This window comes from Ambystoma mexicanum, chromosome 4p (genome assembly GCF_040938575.1).
Source record: "Ambystoma mexicanum isolate Mex_15411 chromosome 4p, UKY_AmexF1_1, whole genome shotgun sequence".
In the NCBI taxonomy this organism is placed as follows: Eukaryota; Metazoa; Chordata; class Amphibia; order Caudata; family Ambystomatidae; genus Ambystoma; species Ambystoma mexicanum.
Window position 1 is genome coordinate 285,746,642 of NC_090927.1, and position 18,730 is coordinate 285,765,371.

At 48.2% G+C, this 18,730-nt stretch overlaps 1 protein-coding gene across 4 annotated transcripts in view; it reads left to right on the forward strand.

Moving 5' to 3' along the window:
* Positions 1–18,730, forward strand: part of CD2AP (CD2 associated protein) — a 1,227,366-nt gene that overhangs the window by 526,217 nt on the left and 682,419 nt on the right. For all 4 annotated transcript variants that reach the window (XM_069605837.1, XM_069605839.1, XM_069605840.1 and 1 more), the window contains one exon: positions 3,548–3,747. In XM_069605837.1, coding sequence (XP_069461938.1) covers positions 3,548–3,747 — 200 coding nt within the window. The remainder of the gene's footprint in view (positions 1–3,547; positions 3,748–18,730) is intronic.

Here is an 18,730-nt window from a genome sequence, read left to right on the forward strand (position 1 = left end):
CTGCACCATTTCCATGTCTGCTGACATTTTAAGGGACTAGTATCAGCACCCTGGTGTGAGTGTTTTGTCACTGCTCCCTTTGAAGCACTGATTCCCAGGAGATGACCTGGGGAGGTTCCTGTGCCCTAGAAGAAAGGTGTTGGCCTCTGGGGATCAAGGAGACATCATCCTGGTTGTTGTTCCACATGTCGGCTGTGGAAATGGTCAGACCAGAAACCAATAAATGTCAGCCCAGTCATAGTATGAATGGGCCCTGCTTACAGAGCAGACACTGGTCTGGTATCAAATTGCTGTGGCTGTATAATTGTATGCTCTTACTGGTCACCATGCCATAGCCTGACATGGTTGGATTTAAAGATTTACGTGCCACCAGACTGAATAAAGTATACCACTTTTTTGAATTTGGAATCAGAGGTTCAGAAGATTGAAAAACCCCCTGTACCTGCTGGAGCTTTGTGTTACATAAGCGGTCGGGAATGAATGTGACCTGTGAGTCTGCCCTGTACCACGTTTGTGCTGGTGCTGAGGGCGCCAAGAGGCTGTCTCAGCAATGGGTGGAGGGCTCATTAGCAGGCCTCCCTTTCAGAAACTGAATTACCTGCATCATTTTCTGTTAATAAAACTAAAAAAGCAAGGACTTTCACAGGTGGCAATTTCTTTTTTTCAGGGGGAGAACCAGAATGAAGCCATGCTTGGGGCTGTAGGCCAGACACTGGCTAAGAGTAGAACAATGAGAGAGACTGCTTAAGGCTGGAGACCAGACCAAGAAGAGAGAGCTGAGTTTGCTGGAGGCCATATCACAGACTGTATGGAAGAGCATAGCAAAAAAAAGACCACAGAGCCTGCTGGTTTATTCCAACCCGCAGACTGGCAGAGACCATATTGAGAGAGAACAGAGCCTGCTAGGCCCTATGTATATCTGGCAGTCAGAAAACAAGAATCGTGCAGGTTGCTATAGCATGAGAATGTCTTTTGAGCAAAGAAGCAAACCTATGTCATTTATCTTGAAGACTGTATTAAATGAGGGCACTCATCCTTTTTGGATTTCCTAGATCGGTTTACACCCCACTTCCTTAGTTGTCCATCTTCACTGTTTTTCTAATAGTTGGTTCTTTAGGTTAATTATCGCATGGATGGAGAAACATAGTGGGGAAATAACTGCTTTTGTAGAGTGCTTATAGCAGCCTTGAGGTAATTGGCATTGCTATATCCTTTTTAGATTCAGATTAAACCCCTACGCCCAATAGGTGGTGATCTCACTTATCCTGTTTTGTTTTTCAATAAAGGTGTTGAACTATAATTTTGTCTTGAGTGTTCTGTTGCTCCATGGTCCGACTTTGCAACAAGTCTGAACATTTCTTCCATGAGACAGGCATTCACCACTTGGCTGTCCTCTTGCTGATGTGTGCCCTGGAGAATTCCTTAAACTGTTTTTAAAACTGCAGAAGATCTAATAAGTCGTTGAACTTTTTTTATTTTCCAGTTTATTTCTAATTTCTTAAATCCGTTGTGCAGTTTTTGTTTATTTGTACCATTATGTTAATAAAATTCCCCCACCTCAGTTGCTACCATGTACCAAAATATCAATTGGATTGCAATGACACTGGCAATCTCCACACTAGCTGATTGGTGGACATTGGCAGGTGCATTGGCCACAAGTGCAGGTAAGGAGGACAGGAGGGGTTATGATGGAGGCTGGTTGAGGTGGGGGCCAGATGTGAAAGGGAGCTTAGTGCAAGATGGGCCCAGATCAGGACAGAGGAGCATCAGGAGAGACCTCTAAAGATGCCAACTAACCAATTCTACTAACAATTTCCACCTCTGCACACACCTCTCAAACTCCAAACCAAACACAACCACAAACCTACAGCATAACAAAGCGGACAAACTTCACTACACTGCAACAATAAAACAAAAACACGCATGGACCTCCACAACAGTACACGACGACTACCGGCTACAAGCACCCCACGCCCAGCCAACTGACCCACCGGGCTGTGGCCTTCAACCGCACATCACTGCTCTCTTGCACTTTTCTACTTCTTCCCACTAACTCACCCTCCCTTCCTCTGCCAGAGCAGCCAGTGCGCCAGGGGACCACTCCGGTGGTGATAGTGCGCGGTACAAATGTCCTTTAACATTAATTAAGTGCTTTACTAACTGTTAAATGATTGTGAATTCACACATCACCTTCTGCAAGGGAGTGGGTTTGGCACCTTCAGTTGTCTTTACCCTATTAACAATGAATGGAAGGGCTGGTGACAGACCTAGAGATAAAGGGTATATAGGACACTTTTGCTTTAAAAAATGGCAAATACTCCCAACAAAAATAAGAAACGGACACGTAGAACTTTGTTCCCCGGCTTTAACCCACAGTGCTCTAATGATATATTTGGACCAGTAGTGCCCATAGTACCACAGGAAAAAACAACTGTTATTACTGCCTGATCGGAAGAAGTAAACGTGTCTCTTTTAATGTACAGGAATAATTAGTTGCAAATAAATAATTACCACACAACATTTCTGTTTTACAGTTAAAACATTTTTACCCGCTTAACTAAATGGGAATTGAATTTAGTTTTTCTCCCTAAAAATAATTTTACTCTCAACGTTAAAATAATCAAATAATCCCATCTCCAAATCGTATCGGGTGAAATTCTCTTACCACCTGTATGACTAATACCCTTTAATAACCAGAAATCCTTATTTAGACAATCGACCAGTGTGACCTAAAACTTAGAACATTGTAAGTGGGTCTATGTCTAAATGGCTGAGTGATTTCTCTTCGAGCTGCTGCACTAGGCAAACACTGGGCTTGGCAGGTGCCTGGCCCTGCCAATGGGTTGAATGGATAGCATGCACATTTAATGGTCAAAGGCTCAGTAGATCACTACAGCTAAAACCGGTAATAACATAGCCTAAATGTCTGTTGGTACATTAGCCCACTTGACCGGACTCTCTACATCCAGTTTTCTGACTCCACTTGTTTCCCATCTGTAAACCAGCATGTGTTTGATGGGAGCAGATGGTTTTGGTGCGGACTGCATTCTCCAGAATCATTGAGGCACTGCATACATCCCATTTTGTCAATTTGTCCCAAACTGATGCAGTAGATATTTCAGAGGAATGATTATCAAAATGCCTATGCCATCAAAATATCATTTTATTTATGGATGTTAACACATGTTACCATCATGAGTTTGTATTTGAGCACTAGAACTATCTACGGTTTATAGTTAATATGTCGAATGACATATTTTCGAATGCAATAATGTTGAAAAAAATGTTTTTTTTTGTTTTTAAATGGGGGGGGGTCCCCCAACCCCCTGTTTTTTTTAAATTTACAATGTATTTTTATTAGCTAAACCCAAAAAAAATTATAATTTTTTTTAAAAAACACATTTAAAATGTTTTTTTTCTGCATTCTTTTTTTCGACATTTTAACTGGATACCGTTGCAAATGGATGGACTGTAGTTAGTGGACTGTTTAAATTGTCCTCTCGAATGAACTCATCAGGATTTTAATTGGTTTACCTTTTTTCTGTAGATCCTGGGATTCTTGTCCCGAGCTCCCCTGCCACGCCAGCCTCTCCTATACTTTCACCAGGAAATGGGTATGAATCTGTACCCCAAACTCAGGCAAAGAAGATCAGAGGAGTGGGCCTTGGGGATATCTTTAAAGAAGGTGGTGTAAAACTCAAACCAAGAATCTTAAGCACTGAAGTTGATGACAAAAAGCAGGAAAAGGTACGTAGGTGGATAGGTTGATTTCAAATGTATTTAACCAAAAAGCGAAGCTGCAAGTATTTGTTTCTAATTCTCTACAGTTTGTATTTAGCGTCCTAGCTTAATGTGCTATGATTCCATACACTGTAAGCCATTACAGATTCCATCCTCCCCAGCTGGGCCTCTTTGAAGCTGAGCTTTATTCTTGAGCTTGTTGAAAGAAGCTGTGTCTAGTCTGGATTGGCTATGCTGACCTTAGGCCCCCAATGCATTTACGATATTAGGGTACACTATCAGATGCTCGTTGGCAGATTAAGGCTGAAGATAACTCTCTCCATTAAAAACATCTGAACTGGTCTTGCAAGCAAGGCACTGACACAACTTTACTTAACACTCTAGGTCAGGGGCCTGCAACCTGTTGGCCTCCAGGCGTGTTGGACTTGGACTCACATAATCCTTCAGAATTGTCTATGGTGGCTAGTGCTGAAGGGAGGTGTAGTCCAAAACATCAGACGAGCCAAAGGTTGTAGAACCTTGCTCTAGGTAAATTAAGTGTAAATGACATACTATAGTGTCTACTGTTGAACATTGCCAACGGAAGGTGCAAGCTTGCCACCTCTTGGTCAATGCTTTCTGGTCTGTGCACGTTGCCTTGTAAGATCTTGAAAGGATGGTCTGGGCCGATTGAGAGACTTCCCTAATGGTTAAGGTGACCAAAGCAAATTACTGGTAAAAAATTAATTGGTTATTTATAACATGCTTAATACCCAGAGGTCTCTAAGTGCAGAACCAGGGAGTCTTGCTTCCAAGGAGAGCATTTTGCCCCAGAGCTGTCCTCCCAAGCCTATTCCAAGTTACTTCCACTACCCCAGTCAAGGGAGTGTAAACAACTAAGGGCTCTTTTGATTCCACTTCGAATGCCCTCTACCCTTATTGCCATCATATCTCTGCAATTGTTCAAAGATCGTGACTAATCTTAAGCCATCAGGAGCAAGAGCAAGGTGAATCCAATATGCGGTTGCATGCAAAGGCAAAACTATTACTGTAGGCTTTTCGCACAGGTCTGTCACACTGATAGCTATAGTGTGCTTCCTTTCCACTTGTGGGAAAGTTGCCCAAGACAAACTGGTGCTGAAACTGATTAATCAATTTATACAGCTCTAGTTTTGCCTGGCTTGTAAAGCTTCTTGCTGTTGGTCAGGTGTGATCACCATCTTACTCTCTTTGAGGGAGGAGTGTGCTCAAACAAGGGGGTTTTGCAAGCCTTTCTCCCCTCAATTAAAGGTGTGGAATACGATATTGAAAATAATGACATCTCAGGCATTTGACATAAGGAATGGATGACCTAGTACTTGCACATTTTGAAGGATGCCACATTGTGCTTATATGCAATGCTGTCATGCTTCTTTCTTTGGCTCTGATTAGGGCACAGTTGCCTTTCATTTCATGGCAAAACGCCCAAAAGAACAATTTAATTAGAGCATTGTATTAGCATGCCAGCAACCTTCTTGGAGTGAGCAAGAATGATTTATTTTTATTACATTTTAAATAGAAGGATTGACACAGCAGGACATACGAGCAACCAGTATAGTTTTATTTTCCTTCGTGGATTTCATGTCGAAGGGCACTGTAGGTTTAAGTAGCATCAACTCATGTGTTGGATAACGGTAACACATTTTTAGCTAGTTGTATTTTATGACTAGGTTATAACGAACATGGTCTTCATGGTCTTCATAATCGCAAGTGAAAATTGGTCCTTTTTTCCTATCGGAACCTCCTCAGTGTGGAAAATAAATCTATAAACTCCACTCTCATGTATTACTTAACTTATTAATGTGCTACTGTCACATCGCTCACCCATAGGACCTGCCACGTTGCCATTCCATGGCGGGTCTGTTGGCATCTTTGTGATCGGCCGCACCGACATTTTCTGTGTGGTCTCTCCCCTCCACTGGGGGCCACCATGTGGGGCACAGTGCACGTGCCGGGGTCTGTCTGTATTCCGCGCATGCGCGGTCCGGATTGCATTGTCCATTTCCACGGACAACCGGTTTACCAGTGTTTGTCTACCCTTGGTCACAGGCATGCATATAAGCAATGCAAGCACAAGCCTCAGTGTGTTGCAACCTCATTTGCTTGGGGTATTGCGCTGCTGAGCTCTGCTCTGAACTCTTCCTTATCTTGTTACCCTGGAGCCTGCTTCCTTGCTTGACCCCTTGCCTTCTCCTCCTGTCTGGCCAGCCTGGAGCTTGTACCTGTGTTATTTCTACTTCCTCTACCTAGTGGTGAGGTACTTTTTCTGTTTACTTCTACCTTCTCTGAAGAACTTCCAACCTCTGTCTCTGATCCTCCACATTCGGTACTTGTACTGCCTGGCATCACGTTAAGCGTGGGGGGATCTTCTTACGTGGTGCTGGGGAACTGCTTCCTGTCCCTTGCTGGTTTTCACGATCTAGCTTGGTTTAGGAGGTGGACTCCCACACTACACAATCAACAGGACCAGATGTACACGGCTTCCCAATAGTTACCCTGTATCGCCAACAACGCCAGAAACCAGGTAAACTGGAATCATGGGTGGCACATCTTGATAGATTGCGACGCCTGACTGAACCTGCTGACCCAGAGATGGAGGCCTTACAGGAATTAAGAGACGAACTGCAGGAGTTAAGCACTGAGGTGGCAGCACTACTAGCTGAAAATGCCACTTTACAGGGGGCTTTATCTACGACAACCTCCGCTGATTATACTGAGAACTTCATCGGCTAGACCAGTGCCAGGAAATATGATGGGGATCCCTGAAAGCTAACAAGATTTTTGTAATCACTGTACCATGCAGTTTATGCTCCGTCCCACTCACTTTTCAACTGATAAAGGCAAAATAGGCTAGATCATTTGACATCTTTTTGGAAACGCATTGGCTTGGGCAACACCATACGTGTCATCACAGAGCCCATTACTTGATGACTTTGCTGGATTTGAGTAGGCCTTCTTTGATGTGTTCAAATCACCAAATCAATCCGCCACGCACAGTCAGCTCCTGGAACTTAATCAAGGCATTCAAAACATTGGGCCTCATTACGAGTCAGTCGGTAACCCTGCCGGTGCTACTGGCAGGGTACCGACGCACTCGTAAAATTTTAAAGGTGCCTGGTTTCCTGGTGCCACCAGGACATTACATGTCCGGCCACCCGGGAAGTGGGGTCCCAGTAAAATGTTAGTCCCCATTCCCATAGAGTCCCATAGGACTCCATGGGAGTGGGGACTCGAAGAGCTGACACCGTTGCTAACTGTGACGGCGCTTCCGTGAACGGTCTACCTACTTTTGCCGCTGCGCCCAGCAGGGTCAGACCTGTCGGGTGCAGCGGCCCCAGCAGTCAAACTCGTAGTTTGCCGGTCTGGAAGCAAGGGTGTCGGTAAGTTTACTGGCACCCTTGTTTCCCGACCGGCAAATTTGTAATGAGGCCCATGGTCTCCTATGTTGGTCGATTCAAACAACTAGCTACTGAATCATTGTGGCCCAAAATCACTCAACTCTCCTTATTCTGGACAGAATTACGGGATGAATATAAGAATGAATTGGTACATATATCTGAGGCTACATCCCTACAAGACCTGATTGACCAAGTCATTAAGATCGACCATCGTTTGACCGAAATGAGAAGAGAACACATGTGAAACAAGCACTCATTTCCCTGTGCAGGGGCTTTTTCGATCATCTACATCCATAGCCTCTGCTTCCCAAGGAGAAACAGCTGGAGAACCAATGCAGATTGGTGCTCTGCGAGGCCTGATGACTGAAACTGAGAGAAGACGTCAGAGGGTCAACTGACTTTGTATGTACTGTGGAAGATTGGCACATTTCCTGGATACATGTCCAGTACAACCAGCCAAAACGGCGGAAAACTGAAAGCCCTACCTCCAGGAGGAGAAACCGAAGACGTGCCTTATCAAATTAGAGAAAAGACTTCCCGAGATGAGCAAATCCCTGATGTCACCCACTCCTTTGTTTGTCCTTGTGGTCTGTTTGACTTGGGGCACTAGATCTGCAGAAAACATGCTGGCCACAGCACTACTTGATTGCTTTGATGTTGTCTTCTGGGCCTTTTGACCCTCAAACCGTGCCTTAAGTATTGGAACTCAATCAACATCACAAAAGATTGGCATTCGACATCAAATCGTCTGTATACCAGAGTGTGCTGTTTTGCCTTAACTCATGACCCATAATCCAAGCTTCAATTGGACCACTCGCGTCATGATATTTGCTTCTGACTACTGCACTGCACTACACGTTCTACCTCCTCATGTGGGCCTGTCCCGACTGATAAAGCACAAACCATTCCCGGTACCCGTCTGACCCAAATGATTTCAGGTCTTTCACTGCCGGATGCTTATTAGCAGTTTCAGGATTTATTTCGGGAGCCTGAGACCATTCCCTTTCCTCCTCATAGAGGTTTTGACTGTGGGATAAATCTGGTGGCAGACCATGTCCTGCCCAACGGACGCCTTTACTCATTGACTGAGGCTGAAAAGATTGTACTGAAGAAGTATTAGGACGATTGTCTTGTCAATGGGTTGATTCTCCCTCCAAGTCTCCTCTCGGTTTACATCTGTTTATTGTTCCCAAAAAGGAGGGCCTTATTCGACCCGTATCTATTACAGTGTGCTCAATGACATCACCATAAAAGACTGTTGCCTCTCATCGAATATCCTGGAATTGCTACGCGAGGCCTGGTTTTTCTCCAAACTGGACCTCACAGGAGCATATCACCTGGTCAGAATAAAGGCAGGTCACAAATTGAAATGCTTTCAAAACACCATTTGGGTACTATGAATACAAAGTGATGCCTTTTGGACTCAGTAATGCTCCAGAAATCTTTTGGTGGTTATTGGATTCAGTCATTTCTGATCTAATCAGCCACTCAGTGTGGGTTAATCTGGATGACATCTTGGTCTTTTCTGCAGCCCTTGAGAAACCTATCGCCAATGTATCTGAAGTCCTATGTCGTTTGTGCCATCACCATCTCTTCGCCAAACTTGAAAAGTGTCAATTTCACGAGAAAACAATGGAGTTCCTTGGGTATGTCGTTGGTGCTGAGGGTGTGCAGATGGACACCAAGAAAGTGCATGCAATACTATCATGGGTACCACCCCATGATCTCAAGGCATTGCAACGATTTGTGTGGTCCGCTAACAATTACTGAGGTTTCATCTCAAACTTCGCCAAGAAAACACTTGAGTTGACCAAATTGATGAGCACCAAACAGTGTTATGTATGGAACCAGAAAGCTGAGGATGCATTTCAGGATCTCAAGTCAGCCTTCACCTGTGCTCCCGTTTTGTGACATCTGGACAATACCCGACCATGCATCGTAGAAGCTGATGCTTCTGACCAAGCTGTGGGCGCTGTACTTCTCCAGATCGACCCGATACCTCAGACAGAACTTACTGTGGCCTTCTATCCCAGAAATTGACGACGCCCAGCAAGTAAAACTACTCGATTACTGAAAAAGAACTGTTGGCCATCAATCTGTCCTTTGAGGAATGGTGGCAACACCTCCTCTAAGGCAGGTTCAAGGTAGAGGTCCACACAGACCATCGCATCTTGCAAGATCTTGGGACACAACAGTGCCATAACGGAAGACAGGCAAGATCAGCGTTCTTTTTTCTTCAGTACGACTTATTTGTGACCTACATGTCACAGAACAAGCAAGCAGATGCGTTGGCCCGCTCCTGCAACACCAAGTGTTGAGCTACCCAGCTTCATCCCATCGCCCGTGTCACATTTCCTGGCTTTCCATCCATCATCTTCTTGACCAAGTTTCGGTAGATACCGCCAAAGATCCCGTTGTTCCCACCCTATTGGACAAGCATGATGGATGGTCCGTTGTTCCATGAGGGGCGAAACATCCATGCTGCTGCCCTACGAAACATCGGTCTTTCTCGGATGCACAACTCAACCTTTGCTGGCCATAGAGGAATCTGGGCCACCGCCAAACGAAGAGGTCAACTGTTTTGGTAGTCGGGAATGAAGAAACAAGTACAGGAATAGACTGCGTCTTGTCCAGTCTGTGCTCAAGCTAAGTCTGAACATAGACGACCAGCATGTCTTCTATACCCGCTCGATATACCACCTCGACCCTGGCACACCATTGCCACTGATTTCATAGTGGACCTGCCTCCCTCGAATGGTTCGACTTGTATAATCGTGATTGTGGATTGTTTCTCTAAAATGGCACATTTTGTGCCACTGCCTGGTCTCCCTACTGCACCACAGATGGCAGAGGCCTTCTTTTTCCATATTTTTTATCTACATATGGGTTTCCTGACAAAATAATCTCTAACAGGGGTTTGCAGTTTTCATCTTATTTCTGGACTTCTCTGTGTTGACTTATTGGCAGAACCACTGCATTCAGTTCCGGTTATCATCCCCAGATCTTTCTTTTTCTGTGGGCGCTCGATGGTATGGCGGCTCTTAATGATGAGGTAGGTGCCTCTCCTTAGATTAGTATTTATTCTTCCTATACTGAAAGGGACTTGTCTAAGGTCCTTATCTTTCAACTGTCAGATACATATGTGGTGAATGACCGTTTTGGGGGAAACTCCATCCGTGCAAAGGACTCCTTACCTTTAAAAATGTGTCTCTTGAACACTAGCAGGCCGATTCATGGAATTAATGTGCGCCGAAAATCGCAGCGCAAGTGTGCGAATCGTAGCGCAAGCGCTAAAATCACAGAGCAAGCGTGCAAAAGCCACGCACATCGATTCATGGAAGCCCGTGCGCGTGTAAATCCTGGGATGTGCGCTAAAATCGTGCGTGGCGCACACGTCATCAAACGCCGTGTGCTATGCGCACAGCGAAAGCGCACATAGCGCGGTGCACACAACAAAAGTGTGCGGAACACCGGGCATAACACGTGGAATGGGGAACAACACGTGAAAATGTGGGTGTTACGGGGGAAGTACAGGAGGCAAATGCGCAGAACGCCCACACGCACGCCTACAACACGTATTTATGGAATCGAACTGGGGAAACGCGTGCGCCAAAAAAGACGCGCTAATCCGGAAACACGTACGCCAGCAGGAAGCAGGCATATGCGGCCCCACGCAGCATAAAAGTGCGCACAAACAACAAACAAGCTCAGACGCTACAATGAATATACCGTTCCTCGCAGCAGTGGTCGTGGGACACCGCAGGAGGAGGAGGATAGCCAGGCCCTGCATTTTTATACCCAGGACCAGCCTTTTTGGGATGCCTGATGACCAGGTGTATGGGAGGTACAGGTTTCCACCACACATAATACTTGACCTGGTGAGTGAGTGGGAAGATGACCTCACATCACCCACCCTGTGCTCCCAAGCACTGAGCCCCTTGGAAAAGGTGCTCAATTTACTGCACTTCTTGGCCACTGGTTAATTTCAGCGGACAAGTGCCATAGTGGGGGGGGGGTCCTCACAGGCCATGCAGTCACGCTGCCTACACCAGGTGTTAGCCATCATGACTGCACTCTCTTCAGTCCGCAGGCACATATACATGCCCAGAACACCTGCAGAAAGGCAGGCTGCCGTCCAGGACTTTTACAGGGTGGTTCACTTCCCCAAAGTGCTAGGTGCCATTGATTGCACCCATGTGGCTCTACGTCCACCCAGAGCAACTGAGCACATCTATAGAAACCACAAGCACTGGCATTCCTTCAACGTGCAGGTAGTATGTGATGCCAACGGAATCATCACCTCAGTATATGCCAACTATCCAGGCTCCACCCATGATAGTTTCATTTTCAGAATGTCATCCCTATACCGGGACCTAGAAGCTGGGCGGCATGGCGATACATGGCTGTTTGGTGAGTATAATTGCCTCTGTACATGCATGTATGTCAGTTACTGAGTAATGCCACAACCCCACTAATGATACCCATCATCACCTCCCCAGGGGACAGTGCATACCCTCTGAGCACCCACATGATGACGCCAATTTGGAACCCCACCACAGCACCTGAGGTAAGATACAACACAGCCCATATTGCAACCCGGGGCATAGTGGAGCGCACATTCGGAGTGCTCAAGTCACGCTTTCGCTCCCTTGACCGCTCTGGTGGGCAGCTGCTATACACGCCCCCAGAAGTGTGCAGGATCATAGTGGCAGCATGTGTCCTGCACAACGTTGCAATCCGCCAGGGCCTGCGGGTGGACATGGTGGTGCCCCCACATCCCCAACCACATGCACAGCCGCTGCTCACGGGAGGTGAAAGGGCACGTGGTGGGGCAGCCCGTACACAGCTGGTGGCTAATTACTTTACCTAAAATACTACCCCTGTGGAGTGCACACAGCCCTGGCACATACCAGCTGACAATCAATGATGATGACATAAGGGACAGTCAACTGTCACAACCACACCAGCCTGAGATTGGTCACCTGGCAGTGTTACATTGTGTGCATCCCTACCTACTTAAATACAACCAATGCCGTGTGAAAAAAAGACACACATGCATGCTGCATGAATTACTACCCCCTTGAAAAATACACCATGAAAATAGTGCCATGTCACCCAACCCCTCCCCATCTCAGCTACCCACCACACCATGGCATGTCATGCAATGTGAAAGCTACAAAATGAATGCACAACACATGACACAAGTGTCACAAAGTGCACTGTCCCAAATGTAAACAGGCCACAGACAATATGCTCCCAGTAATCAATAAGAAACAGCACACATGAACAAATACTTACCAGCAACACAGAACAGCAACACAGGATGAAACAGTGTCAAAATACGACAGTACAAAATCAAAGTAGTGCAAGTCTCACAACCTGACTAAGCTAGCAACATCGACCCCTTCCAACTGCAGAAAGTTGCTGCTGTCCGGCAAATGTGTCAGTGTACTGCATACAACATGAACTGCATCTGCAAAGGAGACGGCTGTCATGATACTTGCCCCCGGAAGACCAGACCAGGCCCAGCAGCCCCGGAAGCAGGCATCATGCCACTTGGAGCATGCCCAAAAGCCCCAGTTAGGGGCTGTTTATGAGCCTGGCGCCATAGGCGCCAGGACTGCACCCAAAGAAAAAGTCAGTCCTGGCGCCATGGGCGCCAGGCTCATTATTGATAACTTACCTGAAGCAGACCATGCTGCATACTCAACAGAGGCAGACCATGCTGGATGAAGACTCAAGCCAAATGAGGCTTAGGAGGGACTATTTTACTGAAGGGACTATTTTGTTACTTGGGTGGGGCTGTGGAGGAATACTTACCTGGATCATCTTCCAAGGCTATTTAAACCACGCCCAGACAGCCACACGTGCTTCGTGTTATTCTGCTAGCTGCAGCGTAACGCTCACCGTGTTTTCAGCAGCTCCAGTCTTCAGCCACGCCCGCTTCAGTCCTGGGACTCCTGAAACTGAAAGACAGAAGTTTTTGAAGCATCACTTCGCATTCCTACGGCGCCGCGCTGAACTCACCTGCTTGGCGGTACTTCAGCATTCCATCACGCTCTCTCCATCTCGTGGCCGCCCTCCGACACCTAAGGAGACAAAGACAGCAAGGTGAGCAAGGGGACTCTCTAAGGCTATACAAGCTACCCCCAAGGATTTACCTGATTTACCACGGGAGGTACTCGCCTCATGTCGGGTCGGCGCAGTCAACTCTGCTTCATACCGTACCCCGGCCCCTAAGGGGAAAACCACAATAGACTTACCTGAATCTTTCCAAGTGCCATTTGGAAATCTTCAAGTGGATTAATCGGCAACCTGCAAGGAATCGGACAGAGTGAAGATCAGACATTTGAACTCTTATGAACAATTGGACTTTAGAGTCAATACTGGAACTCACCAATTCCTCTACGCCAGTGAAGTAACTGGTCATAAACGCGCCCCTGCGGTCGAGGTAGGATGGAGAGCTCATCCTTCCAAACCATCAGGTGAGACTAAGGAGGGGACATCAAGAGTGATCTGTGGGAAGACAACGGGAGTGGGGAAGGTGGGTTGACACTCAATTCCACGGGTGGTTAATTCCTCTTCTCCTTTGCAGAAGAATATTCTTGCGAGCCAGACAAACTAGGCTGAGCGGGCCAGTCCAGTCAGTCATCTCGGCGCTACACGTCACGCTGGTGGAAACGACAGCGGCCCAGTTCCGGTCGACGCCCCCGTGGGAACCAGGTGAGCGGAACAACGGCCTTGTAAAGAAAGACATGGATGCACAAGCACATATCAATACACCATGCACTGTTCAATCCAACAACAATCCCCACTAGGGATGTACACACAGTTTTGACTACAGACTGCCCACACAGCTTATGGGAGCCCAATGTCACTGTGTAAGGTACTGTCACTTGATCACACACTTTGCAAGCCAGTGGAAAGGGGAAGCAGGAGGGGTGTATGTGTCAGGAACCCAAGCGTCTAACCGAAAGACAGGACAAGCCTGCCTGTGCCCAGCTGGAATACACAGTGGGTGCCCATGGAAGCCACACAAGGCAACACACTGTAAAAAAAATTAAAAAAAATAAAATACAAAATCAAAAATGGCCATGTGTTGACCAGTGGATGGGGGGGCCACCCAGGAGGTTGGAGGACAGGGTGCACCGCAACACCCACCTGCGCGGATGTTGTGGAAAATAAAATACCTCCATGGGCTCATGGAGGTATAGGGACTCTACAGATATGGCTTTGCGCAGAATCTCCAGTGCCGCACGTCGGTCCCTGTTGGACGCCAACATGTCCTCCCTGTGTGATTGGCAAATGGACTCTGTTGCCTGCTGTTGGAGCTCCATCTGCCTTTCAGGGGGGGAGAATGGAAGTGCCCATCCTATCCATTGCCTGAGCCATCATTTCAACCGATGCTCCCTGTTGTGCTGTTATACTTTAAATGGAGTTTTCCCATACAGTATTGCCTGGTGGCGCACGGCCACCGCGTCGGTGGGCACCACACCTGTTTGGGGCAAGGCGATCTGCACCTTGCTGTGCTGGCACTGCCTGAGGCTGCAGGACTGCATTCCCCCTCTGATCTGCTGGCCCAGGAACAGGATCAGATGATGTGGAGTGTGACCCTGCATCCGTAACCGCCAAAGGCGGAGTTACCAACACTGACATCCCCATAGAGGCGTCTACCTCCGGTACAGGTGGGTTGGACAGAACAGCATCCCTGCCAGAAACACTAACCTGCGACAGCACAGAAGTCTCATCGTCCGATTCAGCACCTGAATCATAGAGGTCTGAGGAGGTGCACCCAGAGACACCCCTGGACAGTATGGTCTGCAGGAGGATTGGGTTTTCACCCACCACCACCCCACGTCCTCCACTGGTGCCCGGTCGTGGCTGAGATTCCTCCTGGGTCTGCACCATCTCCTCCACCTCAACAGTATCAAGTCCGTCATCACCTGCAAAAACATGAAAGACAACAAATGGAAACGGGCATGAGCACCATAGCGCACACATAGACCTGACAAGCCAGAGATCCAGTACATGAATTATATGTCCCACATGACTATAACCCTTGCATGCACTGTCAATGAGTTGGAAGGGGAGGTAAAAAACAGACACTGAGGACTCCAAGATGGAAAAGCAACACATGTGCTGCATGCTGGATAGCACTGGCAGCACACATTAGCCTGTGAGTGGCATGGGCAATCCACATACATGACACATGCCAGCACACAGATGGCACGTAGCAAAGCCATGGTACATTTGACAAGTACAGCCATGTTACTAAATGAGTACCGTCACCCAGCCATGTGAGATGGACATGGTGAGATGAAAAAAGCTAAATTGTGTGACAAAATACGCATGTGCCACACACTGCAACACATCCAGTGTACAATTATACAGTGATGGCAGGCAGATGGATACATCAATGGCTGGTCACTTCAACATGACAGGAAACGACAATCATGCTCCCCATTCAAACAGGCCCCAAAAATCAATGTGAGCAGGCCCTTACTCAATCAGCCTGAATGGTCAAATCATTCCCATAACAAGGTGATAAATGTGGGCCAATGTCGGGTGTAACCTATGACAGAAGCATGTCACATATGTGGCATAGGGCTGAAAAATGCATTGCAAAAATGGGAGGATTGAAACAATCAGGCTGAATGAACACTGAAAATTCTGAAAAGGTTGTTGCAAGATGACAGTTCAAGGGCAACTGCAGTAATGTGGCGCTAATTGGCCACTGTGGTCAGAAGGGACACTGTCATACCCAAATCCAAGGCCGGTGAATGGTTTGGAGGAAGCACATGGATGACCCATACCACTCAGGAGTACACACACTCACCTGGCACTCAATCATTACACATCACCCAAGAAACGTACAAATGGATTACACACACTTGTATGGGCACTCACCGGACAATGCTTCATAATCTGGTAGGTCTCCCACGCCTTGGATCTGTTCCTCTGTGACGAAGGTTCCAGCAACAGACTCATGTTCAGTGAGTTGGTCGTCCTCTGGTGGAGACCCACCGCCAGTCACCAGAGTGGAGGCATGATTGGAAACCAGCTTGTTCTTTGCTCTGCGTTTAAGGTCATTCCACCGCTTGTAGCAATCATCAGCTGTACGCCTCACAAATCCAAGGGCACTAATGTAGTCCGCGATGGTCTGCCAGTGGGCCCTACGTTGAGCAGGCGTAGTCTTACAGCCTGCAGTCACCACCATTTCGCGGCTATGTGCCGACACACAGGCCACAAGTGCATCAAGTTCGGCGTCATTGAAGCTAGGCTTCCATGTCGTGCCAGAGTGTGTAGCCGTGTCTGGGGTCTCAGCCTGTAGTGCAAGAGCACCCTTCTTCTTCAAAGGTGGTGCGGATCCTGAGTGGCTTACGCCGCTCTGGTCAGCAGGGGCAGAAGCGCAGGTGGACTGGGTACTTGAAGCCTGTAAAGGCACAATGACCAAAGGTCTTGGTGCAGGCATTGGCTGCAGGGTGATGTTGGCAGGGCCAACGTCGGTGTGATGGACCTGGACCAACACTGTCCCGGCTGGGAGACTCAGAGCTGGGGTGGATTGAGCTGCAGCTGCCGCTGCAGCCTCCCCACCCTGGCTACTTGGGGCAGTAGATGACATTGCTGCCCCAGATCCACGTGGCCTGGTGACAGCACCTTTCACCGCCACACGTGGCTTCGACTCGTTGACCTGGAAGTCAGCCTGGGAGTCATCCTGTGCCGGTTCATTTGACAAAATGTGCCGGTCCAACAAGGGCTGAGCTGTGATGGTGTCAGCTACAATTCAATTCCCACAACCATTGGGGGGGGGCATAGGTGGCCCTGATTGGTCCTCCACACATGGGGCTCTAGGGGCACACTGCAAATCCTGGCCACATCCCCTACCGCGCCCACCATGCCCACCTCTTTGAGATTGGCCACCTTTGCCTCCCTTACTGCTTGGTCGCCTCCCAACCATGGCACTGATGTTGTTGTGCGTATGGGAGTTGCAGTTGTCCTGGGCAATTGGGGTGAAAGGGGTAGGGTACTAGATGGAATTCTTACCCTAGTGCTCTAGCAAGGCTGTCTGTGACCCCTGGGGGAAGATGACGGGTCACGCAACGCACAGGCTCCCCAAAAATAAAAGTACACGTGCACGCAACCCCTGGTAGACCACGTGCGTGGAAAAATGAACCCGCACTACGCTATTGCACCCAGAAACACAAAAATAAGCGTACGTGTTACACGCAGCCTACAATGACCTCTGAAGGGGTACGCGACACACGGGGGCAACCACAGTTGGAAAATACGTGTGCGACTCACTGTCTGCCTTGAAAAAGAACGTGAAAAAGATGCGCATGTGCGTGTTGGCAACACCCCCGCCAAAAGAAGAAAAGAACGCAGTCTGAGAATACAGGGTTTACGAACTGGAAACGTGAAGTAATCGCGTGTGAACCGACAAGAAGTACAAGAATCACCCGCTTGCTCTCCACAAAAAGCACGTACAAGTAAATAGCGTGATACTTGTACCTTTTAAGCCAGCCCACACGTGCAACGTCACTTAACGCGCTAAGGCCCTTTCCTCCAATAGCACAGTGACATGCAGTTTTCTCACGTGCTGATTCACTATGCACCCGTGTTGTGGGGGAACGCCCGCGCGCGTAACGTCTCTTACGCGCTAAGGGCCTTTCCTCGGATTTCACGCTGACGTGCACTTTTGTCACGTGCCAAATCACTCCGTATCAAGCTGGCCACGCGAAAACACACGGAAGACCACGCTCCTGCCCAAAAGGCCATTTTCCTGCCCCCAAGAGCCCCGAGCATGCTCCCACCAGCCATCTGCTGCTGCCTGCCTACTGCCCACGTGCCCTGCTATTTGGTGCCTGCACGTCAGCCATCTGCAGGGGTCCAGTTGCTGTGTCCACCCCTGCTGGAACAGAAGACTCCCGACTGGGATACCATCGCTCCATAGCCCAGCCCCAGAACCCAGTTGCCCACCCACACCTGCCTCAGGGGTCGCCATGTCGGGGCAAACGTCATCTGAGACCACTGGCGACCCCCAGCCAGAGAGGCAGAGGGCCACCAGCTTCACTGAGAAGGAAATTGGTGTCCTGGTGGAGCATGTCCTGGGGCATTATGATGCCCTCTTCGGAACATCAAGCGCCAACAAGGAAGGACGGGAGAGGATCTGGGAGGACGTAGTGGTTGCCATCAACGCAGAGGGGGTGGCAACCCACGACATCAAGCACGTCTGGAAGCGCTGGGAGGACTTCAGGTCCAGGACCCTCTGCAAGGCCCGGCGCCTCGTGAAGGCAGAGGATGCAGAGGGGTGCCGGGTCAACATGAGCAACATCCAGATGAGGGTCCTGGAACACGTAGACCCAGCGCTCCACGCCCAGATCCTTCGGAGGCAGACCCGTCAGGAGTTGAGCAGTAAGTGGCCAAGCATTGCTGTGTGAGACAGGGCATGTTGCAGTGTGCTGGTAGTCTGATACTTGCCTGTATATGTAACATAAGCCATGTATGAATGTGTGTGTGTGCAGGGACATCATGGTCATGCATGTGAGACCAGTAATGTGTGAACCACATGGATG